This window comes from Nesoenas mayeri (genome assembly GCF_963082525.1).
Source record: "Nesoenas mayeri genome assembly, chromosome: 2".
Taxonomy (NCBI): domain Eukaryota; kingdom Metazoa; phylum Chordata; class Aves; order Columbiformes; family Columbidae; genus Nesoenas; species Nesoenas mayeri.
Window position 1 is genome coordinate 114,808,309 of NC_137543.1, and position 19,826 is coordinate 114,828,134.

The 19,826-nt window shown below is 38.7% G+C and overlaps 1 protein-coding gene across 1 annotated transcript in view; it reads left to right on the forward strand.

The window, feature by feature from the left end:
• Positions 1–1,685: 1,685 nt before the first annotated feature.
• The window catches only part of DPY19L1 (dpy-19 like C-mannosyltransferase 1), a gene marked incomplete at both ends in the record, with an annotated part of 46,672 nt that continues 28,531 nt past the window's right edge, over positions 1,686–19,826 (forward strand). The window contains 8 exons of the mRNA XM_080364181.1: positions 1,686–1,971; positions 2,518–3,216; positions 4,165–4,233; positions 9,081–9,105; positions 10,398–10,485; positions 11,115–11,252; positions 14,118–14,238; positions 15,885–15,978. Coding sequence (XP_080220307.1) covers positions 1,686–1,971; positions 2,518–3,216; positions 4,165–4,233; positions 9,081–9,105; positions 10,398–10,485; positions 11,115–11,252; positions 14,118–14,238; positions 15,885–15,978 — 1,520 coding nt within the window. The remainder of the gene's footprint in view (positions 1,972–2,517; positions 3,217–4,164; positions 4,234–9,080; positions 9,106–10,397; positions 10,486–11,114; positions 11,253–14,117; positions 14,239–15,884; positions 15,979–19,826) is intronic.

Consider the following 19,826-nt stretch of genomic DNA (forward strand, 5'->3'; position numbering starts at 1 on the left):
CTGCAAGTTGGAGCAGGCCCAGTTAATCTCAATGATCAAGCCATCCCACAGCTATCATTTGAACCTTAATAATCTCAACCCTTCAAGTTCCTAAGTGTTCCATGACTATTGATTTTGGCAAAAATTGAAAATAGCTTTCAGGAGTTAAAAAGAGCAGAACATATCATCTTACTCTTTTTCTATGCCAGTTACATGCAGAACTCCTTAACTATCTGGAGTCTATACATTTCAATCACTCAGCCAGCAACAATAGACTCCTTTCATTACTAAATTTATGACAAGGCAGCATGATAAAAGTCAAAAAAGAGCAGATTGTGGAACTTTTTCTCTAGGAAAGCAGGTCGGAAAATAGTCTGTAGTCTTCAAACATACAAGTGGTGTTCCTTTTACACTTTCATTTATATTTAGTACATAATAAGCACAGATAAGTATTTACTGAAATATTAAACTGCTACAGGTAATTCACATTGGAAGAAGGGCCTGCATGGTCAGGAAACAGGCTGTTTTATATAACTATATAAGTTAGTCCAATGAAAAATATTACTTCTTCCTTGCTCATTTTTGAGATCAATGTAACACATCCTTTTTGTAATTATCTCCCCAAAATAGATGGTAGTAGAAGGATGATTTTCCCTCAACAAGTGAAGAAATGTGGAACCAAAAGCAGTTGTGGACACACAGGCCCTCTGTCAGTCCCACAGACTTCTTTTATCCAGCTGTATCAGTTTGTCTTTTCATACTCTTATTGTGGTAACAACCTTCCTACTACCACAAAGACAGCAAAGGCCACCCTCTTCTCAGAAATTTGTTACTTTGGTAGCGGAATCTGGATCAAAATTACCTTCCTATGCTAATGATATGCCAGCTATATATTTATTAAGCATGTTTTTTAAATACTTAGTATGGTATTTGCTGTATAATACTCAAACCTTGCATTTCACAGGATAGGATTCATAAAAAATAGTTAGGAAAAGGAGGTGAAAACTAATAACTGAAGTTGCGAACATTTTAGCAAGAGCCGTGCATCTGTTATGTCAGAGGAAAGGGGTGGAAAGGTCATGGAAAATAAGTGAAGAGTTGAGTGGAAAGATGATGCCAAGAAAACTCAAACATGTAGGAAACTTAGGAGCAGAAACCTAGAAATAGTGAGCAAGGTCGAAGAAAAGCCTGAAGGCAGCAATGGGAGGCAAGGAATATGTACAGTCAAGAAAGAACTTTCAGCAGAAAAAATTAGGAAGGGGACAGAGAGGAAAGTGAAATTGATCTGCTTGGAGAGGTTGCAGTTGATTAAGAGGTTATACTCTGCTACATTGTATCGACATTATCAAAAAGTGGTAATTAATGTATCCCTGTGGGATGAGTCACTGATCACTGTTGTGTGCTGAGCAAAAAAGCAGGCACAGGAAGAGGAAAGGTAGTATTGCTGTAGCTAGGGCTTGTGTAGCTGGGACTGGGAGTTGTGTTGTATGTTCACAACCCTTAAAAGAACAGTAATTACAGTTGTTAGTGTAGGAGCTACAGTAATTGCTGCAGTGAGGTGCTGAAGATAAGTCACTGCTCTAGAAAAGTCACGAAAGAATATTTCGGGTCTCTGAAAAGTCACGAAACAACATTTCAGACCTCAGGGGTCTGTATAACACAGGGCCTCTGTGTAACAAGACCTTTTAAGCCCTGAACCCAGAAAGATGGTTTTGGCCGGAACTGTGCATTGCTCGCGGCCCTTGTTTTGCTGGAGCCTGGTGCTGCAGGAAGCCCTGCTGAGCTCTCCCGCCTGTGGCCGAGGCCACTCGGGTGTTGCTGCATTGCTGGCACACGATAAGGCAAACCCATGTTTCAGCTCCAAAAACGAGGAGAAGAAGTGGAGAGAGAGGTGTTTTCTGTGGCCGGGAAGTCCCCCCCGACACCTTCTGGCAGTTAAAATTCGCGGATTTGAAGGTGGCAGCACTCCAGAGAGATCTCCTGTCTTTCTGGGTATGGTTTCATTTAATTAAGATGATCCTTACAAGGCCAAAGGGTTTATAAACAGAATCACAAAGTGGTTGGCGTTGGAAGGGACCTCTGGAGATCATCTAGTCCAACCCACCTGCTAAAGCAGGTTCACCCAGAGCAGATCGCACAGGAATGTGTCCAGAGGAGACTCCACAGCCTCTCTGGGCAGCCTATTCCAGTGCTCTGGCACCCTCAAAGTAAAGAAGTTTCTCCTCATACTCGGATGAAACCTCCTCTGTTTCAGTCTGTGCCTGTTGTCCCTCATCCTATCGTGGGGCACCACTGAAAGGAGTCTGGTCCCACCCTTTTGACACCCACCCTTGAGACACTTATAAACATTGATGAGATCCCCTCTCAGCCTTCTCTTCTCCAGACTGAACGGACTCAGCTCTCTCCGTCTCTCCTCATAAACGGGAAAGGCAACCGAGAGCAACACCGCAGGAAGGGCACAGGCGGAGGCAATGGGGGCCGGCGGGCGGTGAGCGGGAACAGCCCGGTTCCCGCCCGAGCGCGCGCCCCCTGCGGAAGGCCGCGGGGCGGCGGGAGCTCCGCGCGCGCGGGGCAGGCAGCACGTGCGGCGCGGCGGGGGAGGGGGGGAGCAACGGCTCCTCGCGGCCGCCGGGCTGCGGGGCGGCGCGTGCGTGAGCAGCGGGGCGGAGCGGGGGCGCGGGAGCCGTTACCCGCCCCGCCGCCGAGCGCCGCCCCCGCCCCCACGTGGCCAACCGGGCGGAGCGGGCGCTGGCGGCAGTGGCGGCGCAGCCCGGCGGAGCGGTGATCGGCCGCCCCTCCGCCCCGCTAGGACGAGCCCGCTGGCTTTGTCTCCGCCCCGTGGCCTCAGGGCCCTGCCTGGGGGTGGGCGAACCTCCTCGCTGAGCGCCGCCCCCCGCGCCTCCCCTCCGGCGCGGCACCCCGGTGGCGGCGGGGACTATGCGGAGATGGTCCTGACCCGAGGCAGGAACAAAGAGTCGCCGCCGCTCAAGCCCGGGCAACAGCAGCGCCAGTCGCCGGGCGCCAGCCCCGGGAGCGGCAGCGTGCGCCCTCCGCACACCCCCGGCGGGCAGGTCCCCGGCGGGGCCCGCGCCATGCGGAAGGGAGGCAGCGGCCGGCGGGGAGCCAGGAGCGACCTCCAGAGACCCTGCAGGGAGGGGCCCGCGGCTGATGGGGAGCGGGACACGCTGGGCCGCGGCCCCTGGAGGCTCCTGGGCGTCTGCAGGCACCGGCTCCGAGGTGAGGCGGGGGGGTGAGGGGAGGGAGCCGCCCCCCTCCTCCAAATCCTGCCCCCTCCCCGCTCCCTCTGCCTCCGCTCGGCTGGGGGGCCAGCCCTTCCGCCCGGGGGAAGTGGGATGAGTCTCGGTCTCGCCTCCTTTCCCCTTTTCCGGGTGTCGGTGGAGTTGCCTGGCCCGGCGCGGAAGGTCCCCTCACACGGGCTGGTAGCTTTCCGCTGCCGCGAAAAGGGGAACTCCGGGACTCCCTTCCCCGGGAAGGCGTTCGGGGGGCGGGAGTGAGCGGAGCGAAGCGCCTTGTCCCCCCTGTGGCCTCCCGGCGTGTGCCCGCGGGAGGATTGTGTGGCACTGCCCGGGGCAGCGCCCGGTGGCTCTTCTGCTCTGCTCGTGTCTGTCGCAACGGGAGGAGGTTAAAAAAAAAAAGACCCGCACACTGGTATCGGTGAGAATTGGAGGTGAGGGAGAGGAAAAGGGGTTTTTTTACCACTCTAGCATCCTTTGGGGGAGCAATGGGACAATGTGCTGTTTGTGTAACTTGTTAAAACAGCCCCTCTAATCGTGTTGACTCGCTCTGCTTACGGTGTTGGTGTGACCAGCTTATTTCTTGATAGCACTTTGTTGAGAGGACGGAGGGTTGCTTATTCTTTCAAAGTCTGACTTTCTCTTTGCGCAGATTTGTCAATAACATGTCTCTGAACCAATCCTCTTTTGACAAGTTCTTTTGTAAAAGTTATTGCAGGAATTAAAAACGTGGTTTGTGCAGTTGCCTTAATAGTCTTTTTGTGATGTTTCATGCTTTTATGTGTAGTTACCAACTAGCTGTATGCAATTTCTCTCAGCAGTTTTGAAGTTAAGATTTTTACAGAAAACTAAGGCTGCAGAGTTCAAGCAGATTTCTTTTTACAGAGGCTGTTCTCAATAGACGCTTAAAATGCTTATTTTCTGTTGACAGTATTTGTTGAGGACAGAAGGGCTTTCATCGTAAAAGCTGATAGCAAGATATGGCTCACTTTCCTTCTCGGTAAGTAGAAGGAATATGTTGGGGTAAAATACTGTTCTTTTTATCTTTCTTTCTCTGGAACTGTAAACTGTATAAAAATATGTTTGGAAATTTAACTTGGCAAAATAGAAGAGCATAGCTTATGTTGAAAAGGGACAGGAAATAACTTCCTACCTGGTAAATTTTGTAAACCTGTTATTGTAGCAGCATCAGAACATTTGTAGGAAAATAATTGTGCAGATATTTATTAATTTCTCCAGTCATTTATTTTTAGGAAGAAAATAAAAGCAACTCTTATTAAGTAATGTAATTAAAAGAGCTTGTTTTGGAAAGATTACGGGTGGAAGTATATACAACTGCAGGGGGATGTAAATTTAGATGTTAATATCTTTGGGAATATTTTGGAGTAAATAATAAAATTCATAATGGCCAGAGTCTTAGAAAAAGCACCTAAAGTATTTACAAAATTAAATAGGAAATGCATTCCTAAAGTTAACAAATGTTAAATAGTAGCATATTTGTCAGACGCACAATTAGATAAATTGTTAGAAGTATTATATTGAAAGACTGTCAGGGTACTCCAAAGATGCCAGCCTTATTAGTCACACCACCAGTAGTCCTTGTTGCCAGAGGGAGTTTCTTCAATTTGGTGAATTGCATTGTAAAATAGTAGCAGGGAAACAACCCTTAGCTTACAAACTAATTGATGAATAAACTGTTCCTGAATTGCTTTGCTTACCTCTGTTTGTTCAGCATTTCCGAGACTACTAGTTACTTAATTGACATAGAAGTGTAAACTGATGATCAAAATTGAAAAATGCTTTCATTTGAGATTTGAGAGCAGATTAGGTAGAGAGCTTTATAATTTCTGGAGTTTGATTTTCGCTGTGAAACTCAGATAACCAACTTCAGGGAGCTGTTTGTATTTTTAATAGGATTAAACCTTTAACAGTGAAGTATGTAGCAGCATACAGAATTTGCAGTAGCAGAGAATGTACATACATTAAATATGAAATAGTGGGTTTGGTTAGTTTTGGTGGTATTTGAATTTTTGTTATTTTTCTGCTTAAGCTTTAAGGTTCAAATTTTAAAAATGGAGGTTAGCTCCCACATTCGGAGCTAGTTTTGTTATAGGGTGTGGATTTTTTTTCTCTTAAGAATGTTCTCCAGTTTACATGTAACAATAAAGTTGTCAGATTTTCAAGGACATTCTTATACGACAATTTGTCCTATTATGTTTTGTGTTATTCTTTTATTTTTATTTTTTCTAAATGACCATTGAATTGGGGCCTTATTCTTGAAGATGTCCTTTCTAGTTTGCACAGAATTCCACAATGAAACATCTTGATTAAGCTGCAAATGTAGTCAATGCTTGCATGTTCCTTGTTGTTTCCAATTCTGCTATATGCCAACCTAGTCACTTTGGGGAGACTTGCAGAGTTATTAATCAGTTTCTAGTCAGTTTCACATCCTGGATCTCAGTGTCTGTTGTTCTCTCGGTAAATGAATTCTGTGTGTTATGGCTTTATTCTTCAGTATTTATTTTCCAGCATTAGAATGCTTTTTATATGCCATTCACATTGCTTTTCTTAGGACAGAGCACAGGCAAAAATAGGAAATTTGAAGAGTAAACTATCAGATTTTACATAATAGCCCTAGTCTGCAAAAATCTGATCATATGCTTTGCTTTTAGGGCTTTTTAGTTTGGGTAAGAAAATGGCATCTGCAAGTTCAAGTACATAGTAGCTGTGTGAGTCTTTGTAGCATCAGGACTCGAGTATTCCTCTCCTGTCCTCTCCCTCCTTCCCTCCCCAGTAAGGACATTAATGGGATCAAAGGATGGTAATTCGGGAGATCTGCTCTGCATGTTTTCCATCAGAAACTAGCTTAATGTAAGTCTGGATGCAGTCTGTTGAAAAATGTCGATCTGGACTCGTAGTGTAAGTCTGTGAATTAAGTGCATTGTCTCTTCAAATGTGAGTAATTATATGAATTACTGTATGATTATAAAAGATGTTTGTTTTAGACTTAAACTGATATTGTGAATTTGTATAAAAATGTACATTAAATTCTTCAAGATAACTGTGAATGTATTTACACTTAATGCAGTGACTTTAAATAAAATGTTGTCTGAAGGGAAGTATCAGTTTTGAATATATTGTTTTCTCTGTGAAATAAGTGGTATGTTTGATTCTGAAATGCAGTCTCCATTTTAAAAGATAATTTATTTGTAACAATAAAATACTATGTATTTGGCTTATTTGGAATGACATTAATTTGAGATCATGAACAGTGCTGGTAGCTATTATGCATTTATTTTGACTTCACTGTATTTATCTAACAAGTATAGTTGGGATATGTGTGTGTATGTGTAATTGTATTTCAGCATCTAATTTTATTGGGAATCTTAGAGACACTGCTGAGAGATGAAATAATGCCTTGTGCAAACATGAGACTCAATAAGTAATAATTAAGAAAGGTATGGTCTGCTCTGTTTCTTTCCATGCAGTTACTGCAAAATGCATTCGTTTATGGAATGTGGTTTGCTGTGTTGCTGCTATAGCTAATGTGCTTACATTGGATTCCATATCATATCCATATCTGCTTTTCTGAAAAAGGAATTTGCAGCTCTCCATGAGAGCTAATGTAAGTTGTCTTAGCATAAAAACAAAACAAAACAACCCTGTAGTTCCCGGAACTTTCCTAAGACATTAAATTCCACTTAATGTGAACTATACTGAGCAATCCTTTGGTGATTTTTTTTTTTTCCCCCTTTTTTCCCTAGAAAGGATATGTAAAAATGTAAAGTTTTAGATGAAAGCTTGTGGTATTCATTGTGTAATCCAAGATTCTCTTTGAGAAAACTGCTTCAGTGACTGCAGTGGAGCTGAAAAACTCTTAAGGAAGTTTCAGTGTGGTGTTCTACAACCTCAACTACTACGTGAAGTTGTTGTTGGTGACAATGATAACAAGTATTGCTAGCAGCAGCACTTGCAGGCTCTGTGTTGTAGGAACAGGTGGTTTGGGAATACATACTAGGGCATGGAATGTATGTTCAGTCCCTTTATCTTTCCACATAAATTTAGTGGTTTTGCAGAGATGTTTTTCTTTCTCTTGGCCCTGCCGCTTTCCAGAAACAGGCCACCACATGCATGTAACATGCAGTCTGAACACATGCACATTCACTAACTCTCCAACTCTATTCTGCATTAATGCTCAGACGTTTAATGTATGTTTTACCATGTGGCAGCAGCAGCAAGGGCTGTGAGCTGGTGTAGGTGTGTGCAGATCAGCACCCTGGAGAGGGACACGGGGCTCAGCACCTTGCTGGCCAGAGCTGGGTGGAGGCTGGGAGGGTGGTTTTCCTCCCCTCTTTGCTCCATATGGCCTATGGGGATAAAAGGGCTCTTCATTAACCATAAAGATTATATTGGATTGAAGGCAACCACTCTACCTGACCTTTGTATGGCAGAGAGCCACTGTGTGCCTAGAGGGCAATCAAGAGACCTTTGATCTAGAAGCAGCACCAAGGTCCCTTTAAATACCTATCCTTTATCCCTTACTCATGCTGGGTTTGCTTCCATGGTGATCTCTGGATATGTCGTGAGTGCTGCCCAAGCAAAACGATGTCGCTTCTGCTCTCTGTGGATCTGGTCATTCTTAAGAAGTTAGACAGCTAGACAGTTTTACCCATCATTTGTCTTTTCTTCAGTATAACTCTTTGTCCTTCAGATTACCTCTCTGGTTTTGTACCTGCCCAACAACAGTGCAGATAGTCTCCAAATGGACAGTTATTATGTAGAGTCTACCTTTTTAGCAGTTATAGTCTCATTTAGGTTTGTATTGGTTGTCATGGCCTATTTGGATCTCTGAAATTTACATGACAATATACTCTGTAAATGAAACTTTATCTTAATGAGCTGATTTGGAAAGAAAACAAACAAACATTACAAACAAGGGCTCAGTCCACTTTGTACAGACTAGTCTAACACAGCAATTCACTAATTCATCACTTAATGCTTGATGTTTCTAACTCACAAGTTCTCTAATTCACAACTTAGAACTCCTAACTTCTGCACCTATGAGCAAAATAGTTACGTAGCTGATGGGAGTGCTCATCCTTCCTCTTCCATCATGGTGCAGGTGTCCCTTGTATCACACTGGGAAGCACAAAAGCCGCAGCAGTCCAGCTCTTGCTGGATCTGCTTCAAAATCTTTCTGAGTAAGCAGATGTATTTATACCTTCCAGCTTGGAAGTTGAGTCTACACCATTTCCATGAGTTAGCAGACTCTGAAGAAACTGCCAGACAATCAATGTGAGGATTATGGCTGCAGAAGACAGCAAGCTGCAGGTGCTAACAGCTGCATTATGACCTTCAGCCATTTCTGGCCACCGGGTCCTGCTTGTGTGTTGCTCTTGCTTTGACCTAACATCACTGGTCCTAGCAGACATCAGGCCTCAGCATGAGTTGTGTGTTAGCCAAAATCTGAGCAGGAGTTGAGTGAAGAGTCACAGTAGTTATCTTAAAAATGTTAAAAATATTTATGCTGATTATAAAAAATGCTTATAATTCAGTTTTGTTATTGGTAGCTGAAATGGGTGCATTAGATTCTGACGGATCAACTTGAATGATGCAGGATGTAGGTGGGAACATTGCCTATTGCTGAATGCATAATCAGTATAACTTCAGATTTTCACAGAGCTGGCCATGAAAGTTAACTCAGATGTTCCTATTCTTCTGTTCCTCTGGAGGCTGAGTACCTTCTATGCATCTCTGAAGTAGTACTGTAATTACATTAAAGAACATGATTCCATGTTCCATGATTTAAATATTTTAGTAACTTGATACCTTTTGTTTCCTTTACAGCCGCTTTGGCCGGAGTCCTACATTGGTAAGGTTAAATTTATTGTTTGAGAGTAACATCATTATTTTTAAATAACAAAAATATCATTTTGACATATTTAGACAGACTATTGATATAATTTACATTTAGATTTTCCCTCTGAAAACCAAATGTATGTCTCTAAGATGAATAATTCTGTTCTTGTGAAGCTGACATGAAAGGTTTCTTAAGCCTGTTCAGCGAAGAGTGAAGCCTGTTTTCCAGGTGGAAAATTGTTGCTTAGCTATACAAATTCAGGTATATTTCCACTAACAGACCATATTACCCTCAGTGAGTTTTGAAAGTCCAGGTAAATCCTTTCAACTTTCTCCTATATTATTCTTATTTAGATTCTACTTTAATTTCTTAGTTTTGCATCACATTCTCTCTAACCTCTTTAGAGGAGTCTGGCCAATGGTTTCTTTCTATACACAGCAATGGCCTTTCAACTACTTTTTGTCAATGTAATCCTTGTGATTCAGGTTCCATCCTAATCCTCACCCTTCCCTTTTGTAGTATAGACTTGAAATAGAATGGCTTCTATCCTGATTTTCACCAGCTGCTTTTGCAGAGATAAAAAGTAACAGCTTCTACCACTCTGTTTTTGTTTCCTAGCTCAAAAAGAACTATTGATTTTTAGTAATTTGTTTCCTGCAAATTCCCATTCAAAAGCAGAGTCATGTGCACTGCTCTGTTTCTCTCTTTTTCCATCATTTCTCGAGATGAAGCGCCTCTTGGAAATTGCAAGTTTTGCCTCCAAAATTATTTGCGTTTTTCCTGCCTTCCGTTTCCCATTTATATTTAAATGTACTTTTGATGGTAAGCGTATCTATATATAATGGCAGATAACTGCATTAAAGTACAACTCAGGGAAGATTTTCGTGGAAAAAACATGCACTACTTGTGTGCGCATTGTTATTTTCACCAGTTTTTAATCTATGTTTCTTTTCATTTGTCAGATATTTGAACTTTCATTCCTAATATGTAGAGTTGATAGTTTTATTAGCATTAACCTTTGATCATTCTGTGTTTCTGCACTCAATTAAAGTGCATTAGAGTATTATAATTAATTCTGTAATAGAATTTAATGAATGCTCTGGATTAATTTTTTTTTCCATTTAAAATAGTCAAAATAGAGGAGAATGTTGGTATAATATAATTTTATAGTAAATTAAAATAACAGTTTGTAAGTAAACTTTGGGGTTTCACTGAATGTTTTGCCAGCTGTTCCTTGGTATGTATGACTTAGTGCAGTTTCTAAAACTCTTCATTCAGTTTTAATTATTATTGTTTTTTAACAGGTGCCACATAACAACTCTTTTTGAAAATGACCGTCATTTTTCTCATCTGTCAACGCTAGAAAGAGAAATGGCTTTTCGCACTGAAATGGTTAGATTGTGCTTCAATAAAAAATCAGTTATTGGAAAAATTCTGTCTGTAATCTTGTGATTGTGGGCTTTCCAAAATTCCTTAATATCATCTGGATAAGTAAATATATTGATCTATTGCAGCTAACATACATTACACTTCTACATGCGAAACATTTGTGTGTCTTGCAGCTGATCGTTATGAATGTATCCTTTCACAGTTCACTTAAAATGTAACTTTAAAATATGATTCTAGAGGAACTAAAATAGAAAACTACAGGTACCTTGTAGCATACTTTCAATTAGAGTCCTGTTATGTAGCCTTATTTATTTATTTATTTATTTATTTATTTTTGTATTAATAAATGTTTGTGTACACATGCACCTTTTGGCTGATTTTCTTTTGAGAATTGTGAACTACCATGCTAGTGTATAACCAGCCCAAATGAGAGATTTCCAAATTTGCCTATGCAACAAGGTGGAAGACAACCCACATTGCTTGTTTCAGTGGAACTAATCGAAAGGATTTGAAATACTGTATAGTCATCTTGAATAATTTTGTCAAAATTTGATTTGAAAATGAAGCTTCTATATGGCAGTTCATGAAGCAGAAGTGACCTCTTTAATCACAATGATTCTGCTCTCCTATAGGGTCTTTATTATTCCTACTTCAAGACCATTATTGAGGCACCATCGTTTTGGAATGGAGTGTGGGCAATTATGAATGACAGACTAACTGAATATCCCTTAGTGATTAACACCTTAAAAAGGTTCAATCTTTACCCAGAGGTGAGATGTGTTTTAAAAATAATACCTTCTGATAAATCTTTGATTTCTTCAGATTTGACTACAGATTTGTAAGAAATGTTACTCTGGAAAATGTACTTATGAAGATGTAATGACCAACAAAGTGTTGCTTAAATACTGTATTTTAGTTCCAGATTTAAAACAAGAAAGTTACTTCATAGATTGTGATCAGTTCTCAGGCTTCAAGTATGTCCAATCAAATGTGAATACTTCTAGATCTTAGTATTTCATGCTCTAAAGTTGTAATTGAATTTTGTGCTTCCTTCTTGTCTTCTTTTGTCCTTTTCACTGAAAGGAACTGAAAGTTGCTGACATTGTGTATTTCAGGAAATATGACATATGAAGTATCAGTAGAATGTGACAATAATATTTGCGGTGATACAGGTCCTGAGAGGTTATTTTGGCTTGCATTTTGGGTAGGACAATGAACTGTCACATCACAGTTCACTGTGGTCCTGAAATCCATGAATGGCAATAGTTTACTTGCATGTTGTGAAAGAAGTTCCTCAGTAGAAGACTGATTACGGTTGTTTTCTATGTACTTGATGTTAGACTTGTTACCTGGTTAGATTATGTTCCTATTCTCCTTTTTTTGTCACTAAAAAGAACATGTCTTTAAGTACAGAAATGTTTGTTCTTCTTTCTCTCATGGTTTTGCCAGTGTGTTTCAAATATTTTGCAAAGGAAAAACTGCTTTGGTTAATGTACATTTCTGTAAATCTGTGTGTCAGCAACAACTTATTTTTTGGAGAACAAAGGACTAATGATGGTTCTAATAACTGGGTACCAGCATTTATATTTAATCTCCTGCTCTGCCATAGCAGAGCTGCTTTCAGGAACTGTATGTGTAAGAGTTCTTGGCATGCATGTATTTCTAAAACTTGCAAATGGTAGTTTCATTTGCTTCTTAATTCCTTACTCTGTAAGAACTAGATGCGATAGATGAGTGCTTTTTGGTAGCCTCTTGCTAGTTTGGGGTTTGTTTGAGGTTGGTGGGTTTTTTTGTGGTTTTAGTGTTGGTTAGTTTTTGATTTTGTGTTTTTTTTTGGTTGTGTTTTTGTGTGTGGTTTTTTGTATGTGTTTGTTGGTTTTCGTTTGGTTGGTTTTTAATTCTAAAGAGATTGCAGTTCAGTTCTAGAAATGCATCATTAGGAATGTGTGCCATGTTTGAATACTATCAAGTTATTTTCTTAGGATGAGAAAGATTTATTGACTTGCAAAAATCAAAGGTAACTGGTCAAATGAACTTCTCTCAGAAAATCATCAATATCGCCATGAAAGATGACTAAGAAAATTGGATGATGAAATCAAAACAAGAGCAATCAGGTATAGGGGCTGATACTCTGTAAGAGTGTTAGGCAGATTACTGTGGAAAGTTTGTGTGCTTGTCTGTTCATTCAGTTTTCTAAGATCTTACTGACTCGTGGAACTTGGTGATAAGGTATGAATTCATTTATCTTTTCTGTGGCTGACAATTAGTCTCTTTTGCTCCTTTCATTCACTTACTGCTCGATATCTGCCCCTCCTGTAAATATTTGTGGGAGGTTTTGTTAGTTTGTGGGGTTTTCTTTGTTTTTGGCTTGTGTTTTGTTTGTTTGTTTAAAGTTTATTTCTTGTGTATTCTTGTTTCCATATAACTGTAAAATTGTTAATAGGTCCAATTTAATATTTGAAATACATGCTCGAAATCTAGCTAATTTTACTTATGACTAAAATGGGGCTGGGTTGTAGAAAGATGCCTGTGGATTTATTTGTTGGCAGTGAAACTTTTCCTTCTGATACTCATATATTTTTGGAAAGTGTTTAGTTTCCTGTTTGATATTTTAGGATACCTACAGCTCTTTCAGCCCAATAGTAACATTAAAGCTGAATTTTAATATTTTATTTTTTTTGTTTGTTTAGTGGATTTCAAAATTAATTGCATCAAAAATAGCCTTGAAATCCAATTACTAGACAGGATGTTGAACCCATTAAGAAAAGTAGAACAATGCACCTGCATGTGCAGCATAAAGAGTTTTATTAATTGTATGGGGAAAGAAAAGAGGGAATGTTTTTTGTGATACAGGGCTAAAATAGCTAATAGTGCAATGGTGAAACATATTTTCAGTCTGGGGACCCCTGGGTTATAACTTTCAAAGCAGCTCAACTGAAATGGCCACATTACTCATTTATGAACTCCATAAAGTCAGTTAAATCCTGACAGAATAGCTCAGTAATGCTAACTGATGACTTTGCTGTGAGATGAGTCATCATTTTTCTGTGTGTAAAATACTGATGTTTTCTGTGTCAGGTGTTGAGATTTAACGTGGTGGTTGTTATAAGAACATCATGACCTTTGCATGGAAAATGGAAACACTGTCTTACGTTGCATCTGGAAACTTTTTATAATGCATGCTTAAATTTAACCTGTCCAAGTTTATCTGAGTAAAAATCCCTGAAGATTTGGTCTATTAATATTCTTGCCAGGTAGAAAAAAATTAATTGGTTTTACTGGATTTGATTTGGCTAAATGTCCTCTGTCAACAAAATCTGGGATTTTAGTATCTGATAAAAATAGTTAAATGAGGAATCTTTCAGACAATGTTAAAATATATAATTTTTCAAATATTTCAGTTTGATGGATGAAATTGTTTGTTCTAAAGCAGGTGTAATTTTAGTCTATTAATGATCACTTGGTCTACGTTGGATGCCTTTAGGAAATTATGTTCGAAAATGCTAAATAGTAGAGATAAATTCCGAGTTTAAGAAAATGCTGAATGAGGGCCAGTTGTCAGGAGAGGTTACCTTGGGCATTGAGCTAATCTTGAAGTTCCTTTTCAGAAACTTCAAATCCTGTTTTCCACCTAGGTGGTCCTCGCCAGCTGGTACCGCATATATACTGCCCTTATGGATTTCCTTGGTGTACCAACAAAGACATGTTGGACTGTAAACAGAGGAAAAGGACTTAGTCCTGTTGAAAGCTGTGAAGGTGAGTTGTGTTTTATTATAGCTTTTTCCTGGAGGCATATAATTGTGGCTTTCTGTATTTTAGAAGTAATAAATATTCCTGTATCTTTATCACTGACATGCTTTCATTTGGCTAAGCCTGTCTTTTTGGCAGGTTCACATGAGTGAGAAGCGTGAAAATAAGATACCTTTAAGAACACCAGGGGTGAGAATGTGAGCTTTGTGTAACAGGTAGCTTCTCCTACCGAGGTTGAATTTCTACACTTCAAAACTTCACAGCTGTAGTCTGGGCCTTCAGAATGTTGGACTGTTATAAAGAATAAGATGTCCCAGATGTAACTGCAGGCCACTGTACATGTATTAAATTTTTGTAGCTTCTGTAGTATCCCCAATACATAGCAAGTTCCCACATTTCAAAACCTTACCTTCTCTATTTCTTCCCCTAACTACAAACTGAGGAGTGGGGAGGAAGGGGAAAAAGGTAACCACAAGGCTCCCTTTTGGAGAAATCTTTTGTAGTGATTCTGCTGGGAAGAATCCTCTTCCTCTTGTGAACTATTCAGCATAAGAATGTCAGTCATACTTTGATTTTGACACCAAAGCTTGGACACTGACACTTTTTTCCACATTCGAAGTATTAGCTTGTCAGGTACATATTATGTGATAAAAGTACCTTGTCAAGAAGTGCTTTTGAGATGTTCTGCAGTTGGTTATAGCTGAGTGATAGATGGTAGATATTGAAGTTGTTTCATTTTCTCATTTAAAATTTCTGTGTTGTGACAAATTAGTATTTTGCCTTTGCACAAAGGCTATAAGAACTTTCTTCAGAGCTTAAATGACTCACTTTCTCTAACTTTGTCAGAAGCAATAAACAGGCAATAAATGTATAACTTTTCATTCATTTTTTTTTGTAAAAACCAAACCAACAAAACACCAACTATTGAGACTGCCATGTCTGGTGAGCATAGCATCAACTTACTTTAGAGAACTGCCTTGCTGTATTTTCAGCAATGGTGAATAATCATTTCTGCATATGAAACTATGAACTTTTGCTACCTTCTCTATAATGAATAAGGCTTTTTATGCTGTACTGCTGAAATGATTAGAGCCAGGAGGGTTTAAAGAAATAATGGGAAAGAGAATAACAACAGAATTGTGAGTGCAGAAGTGTTTGTGAATTAATAAATTGAAAGACTTGCATAATTGGAAAATCTCTTGGCTTCTAATGAAACAAAAAAAGCAAAGAACATTGTGTGTGATATGTTTAAAGATGGATTTACTCCTGCAAGAGATGGGAAGAGAGAGTATAGGGAGTACAAACCTGCTCTAAAAAGCTCTGTGAAGTCAAAATGTAGTCTGTAGAGAATGTTCTCAGTGAGGATTATGCCTTCTATACATCACAGGTTTTTTCTTTACAGTTAACGTTTCCCTATTCACTTGTTCAGTTGCTAACTGCCCCAATGCTGTGTGCACCCCTCCTCTCTCTTTTTCTTTTTTTTTGGTCAGAAATTTAGTCTACTGATCAAATCTCCACAATAATCTTGCTGACATTGACTTTGTTGTCTCTTTCTGTAGATATATTAAGATAGTATGCTGATTGTACGGTAGTTTATAAACAATATTATCTTTCTTCTATGTTTGACAACATGTTAACTGTTTGTTTGTTAGGGTTGGGAGACCCTGCTTCCTTTTATGTTGCTGTGATTTTTCTTTTGAATGGATTAATGATGTCACTGTTCTTCATATATGGTACATACCTCAGGTAAGGCAGTTGAGACTGAGCTATTTAGTTGATACTAGCTGTCAATTTTTATATGACATTTGAAAAACTGAATGCTAAAATACATTATGGGATATTGTTTGTTTATATAGTTGTAGTGCTTTTTATTACGTATACATTGTCAGTAAAAATTACTTGAACAGATAAACTTTTTGCTTAAGATAAACGATGAAGGCAGAAAAAGTTGTGGAAAATGTCAGTGAGATGGTATCTCACTGATACAACTGGGTTGAGGATAAAAACTAAATGCTCTACAGGTTTTAAATGGCTCTTCTCAGGTTTCTGTTCTTAAAATTATCGTTGTCGCTAATTTTTAAACAAAGTTTGAATTACAGTATACTTCTAACCAAGAGTGGACTTTTCCCAGTGCTTTGCTTTGAGTCATATTGTATGTCTTCCACTTTTAACTTAGTCAACAAGGCAAAGTATTTTTTAAGATAATGCATTCTTTTGGAGGTATGTATACACTTCACTTTTCCTATGAATTTCTGTTTTCAGTATCTGTCCTTAAATTTCAGGAACTGTAATACACTTTCATACAAAAATAGACTCCATATTCAGCAGAAAAACAGAAGGGGAAATGTTTTTCTGTTGACCTCTATCTTCATTTGTCAGTTTTGCAAAAAAGCAAAAGGCTGCTACATTTCCCTCTGAGGGATGTGATTGCTTTCCCCTCTTGTTCAGTGGCTTAATGGTCTTGTGTTTTTTTTTCCTGCTCTCTGAGGCATGTACTGATAGTTCAAGTAAAGAATTGTGCAGGGCAGGAGCTACAGTGAAAAGAGGAAGTTGCCTAGTGCAGCTATTGGGTGTTTGGGAGTAAAGCACATGCATTTGTATTCATTAACATAGGTGTTTTGAGGAAGTAGATAAACTTTGAATATTCTTATGGTTAACTTGTTGTTTTTCTCTTAAAGGAGATGTATGGAAAACCAAATTTTATTTTTTAATGTTATTGAAAAGACAGTAAACTCTTAATCTCTCAGTGTTTTTCTTAGATTTGAGCTGTGTTGAATGTAAATAACTATCAAGTGTTGATAGTGATTCAGTTTTTAATAGAAATGATATGCAATGTAGGTAGCCAAGATGTCTAAAATGTAAGTGCAGTTATTTCAAGGTGTAAGCCACTAGCTATCTGGGATTATTAAAAAGTGACTGCTAAGTAGGATTTTTGATCTTATTTATTTATTTAGTCTGAAGAATATTCATAGTTGGATACCAGATCTAGATGACTACTTATCCATTATGGCTGTTCCAAGGTTCCTCTTAGTCAAAGCAAGCCAGGATATTTAGGCTTTCCCATACCGTGTGAAAAATAAAAGAAATTAATCTGGAGCAATGCAATTCTACTACACTGAAGTACATAATGTTATGGACTGGAGTAATTATCCTTCATAAAGCTGATTTTTTTCTGCTATGCATTTTGAAAGGCTTTCTCGTAGCCTGGCTCATATGATGGTGGCAAACCATCCTCTATTATTTTCTCTCTTTTCATTCTCGAATATATTGGCAGTAATAATCTCCAGCTTACCTAGTTGTTTTTTCTAGGATTTTTATTGCCTGTCTATATGTTCAAAGAATGTGTCATATTTTTTTTTTCGGCCTTTATTTCCTTTTTGTCTCTTTGCAACTTTAAGTGGTGATGGAAGGTGGTAGGATAGTGGAAGACCACTTTCTTATTATTTTCTAAGCTAGCATGTGTTCTCATATCTGTGCTCACGATACTTGAGCTTGTCCAAAGACTTAAACTAGCCGAAACCTAGTTGCTTTTGTAGGACTAGCTTTTGCTGTTTAGCTTCCTTAATCAATTTCTCCACAAAGTTAGAAAAATACCAGACTTAGTATTTCCCTGCCCTAGCCCTCGTTTTATGGCCCCTGATTATGCAAAGGCACTTGGGAATCTTATTGTAGGATGCACGTTAGTGTCAAGCTCTGGGGCATTCTCTTTTAAGACAACTGCAGCAATATGGAGGGAACTCATGCAGTCTTTTTAGTTGTGCTTTTTTGTTATTGTTGTGTTTTTGTTTGGTTTTTTTTTAATGAACAAAGGAATGGCATTTGGGTGATAAGTACTTTGTGCAATTGTAAGATTCTGCCTCCCTGCAGCCTTCCTCGCCTCTCCATTCTTGTAGTCAAGGGAAAAGAGTACTTGAGCTGATTGTCAAATACTGTGTCTTGAGGAACTACCAGTAAATTTCCCATATCTCCTCCTAACACTACTTTCTGAGTGTTTTGTTTCTTGCATGTTAATCAACAATGAATTATAGCATTTCACTAGATGACATTTTTTAAGCTTCAGCTTATTGTACTCAGAGGCAAAAGACTAGTTCTTCCATTATTCCAGAGCTGATTCTACCAGACAAAGTGTAACTGTTCAGGTCATCTGCAGTTCCTTAAAAATTACAAATTATTCATTAAATTTGAATTGTTCTATATTAAACATGGGCAAACTAGGTTCCAACTTGAGGGCATGTACTTTGCCAATTGTAGTATGGTATTGGAGTTTCAGTGGGAAAGAGTTACCCTGAATCTCTTATATTGGCATAGAAAGGCTTAACTACTGTATCTCCTGCCTAATAGCATGGTACTGTTAGAAGAGAACTAATTGAACTGACACTATACATAACCCTTTGTGAAATAGACCCTGTTCACTTCCTTTTTTGGAAAACATACTGATAAGGTGTATTTTCCTATTCTGTGGTACAGATTTACTGATATTTTCTCATGTGATAAAATAATGATCCCTTTTAGAACTCTAAAGCTTTCATAATATAATTAAGATCTTGTATTCTAGACTCCAAGGTTTTATCACAGTGCTAACCTTTAGCATAGACCTTGAATTTTGTTTCTGTTTTTGGGTGTTTTAGTGCAAATTTTTGTTTACTTTGTTTCTAAAAGTAACATTTTTCAATATTAAGCACATTCTTTTAATAATTTTGGGGTTCAATGTTGATACTTTTAGAATTTGTAGGATGAAAGGCTAGATTTTTATTTGCAAGAAAGTGCAATTACTGGAGATTAACACTCAGTTTGTCTCTTTAGTTGTGAGATATTTTACTCTGAACTCACTGATACTGTTTGAATTGTATATTAGTGATGGATGAAGGATCTGAGGTTTGTATGGGTTTTTTAAAGAATCTTAACAGCTGGATGATACCTTTGTTTAGTAGCAAAAATGCTATATTCTATCATTCATAGTAGTAGTGCAATTGTGTGTGCAAAAATGTTCTTTGCTTTATGTCACAGGACATGAATAATTACAAATCTAGTCAAAAAAGGAGGAACCTTATCTACTGCTGTAGATAAGTAATATTGTTGGGTTTAGTGTGCTTATTATTCAACAGGTGAAGTTGGTGCTTATTATTTAACAGGTGAATTTGATTGGTTTAGAACATATAAAACCCCTTAATTCAAGGGCTTAAAAAAGTTTCTCATGTTAACATCACAGTATTTCACATAAGCATTAAATTGTATCTTGCATTGAATATGTCATGAGTACATTTCTAAATGGGTTTTTTGAATGTGCTTGATTTGATTACCATAACAGAGTTGTAGATTCAGACCAAAATTCCCTTTTGGGTGATGGAGCATGCAGATTCTGAAGTTTTCTGCTGAACATCTTGTGGAAGAAATACTCCATTTATATTGCCTGGTGTTTAAAAAAAAAAAGTTTGGCTCTTTTTAAGATCAAACTCTGGGTACAGCAGGTGAAGTACCAGATGTAATGATCTAAAACAAAGTTTGTGAGGAATGGAATGACTGTTTTCCAAGTTATTTTTGTTAAAATTGGTGTTCTGCAGAAATGAGCTGATATATGAAGAGTGGTCTGCTCT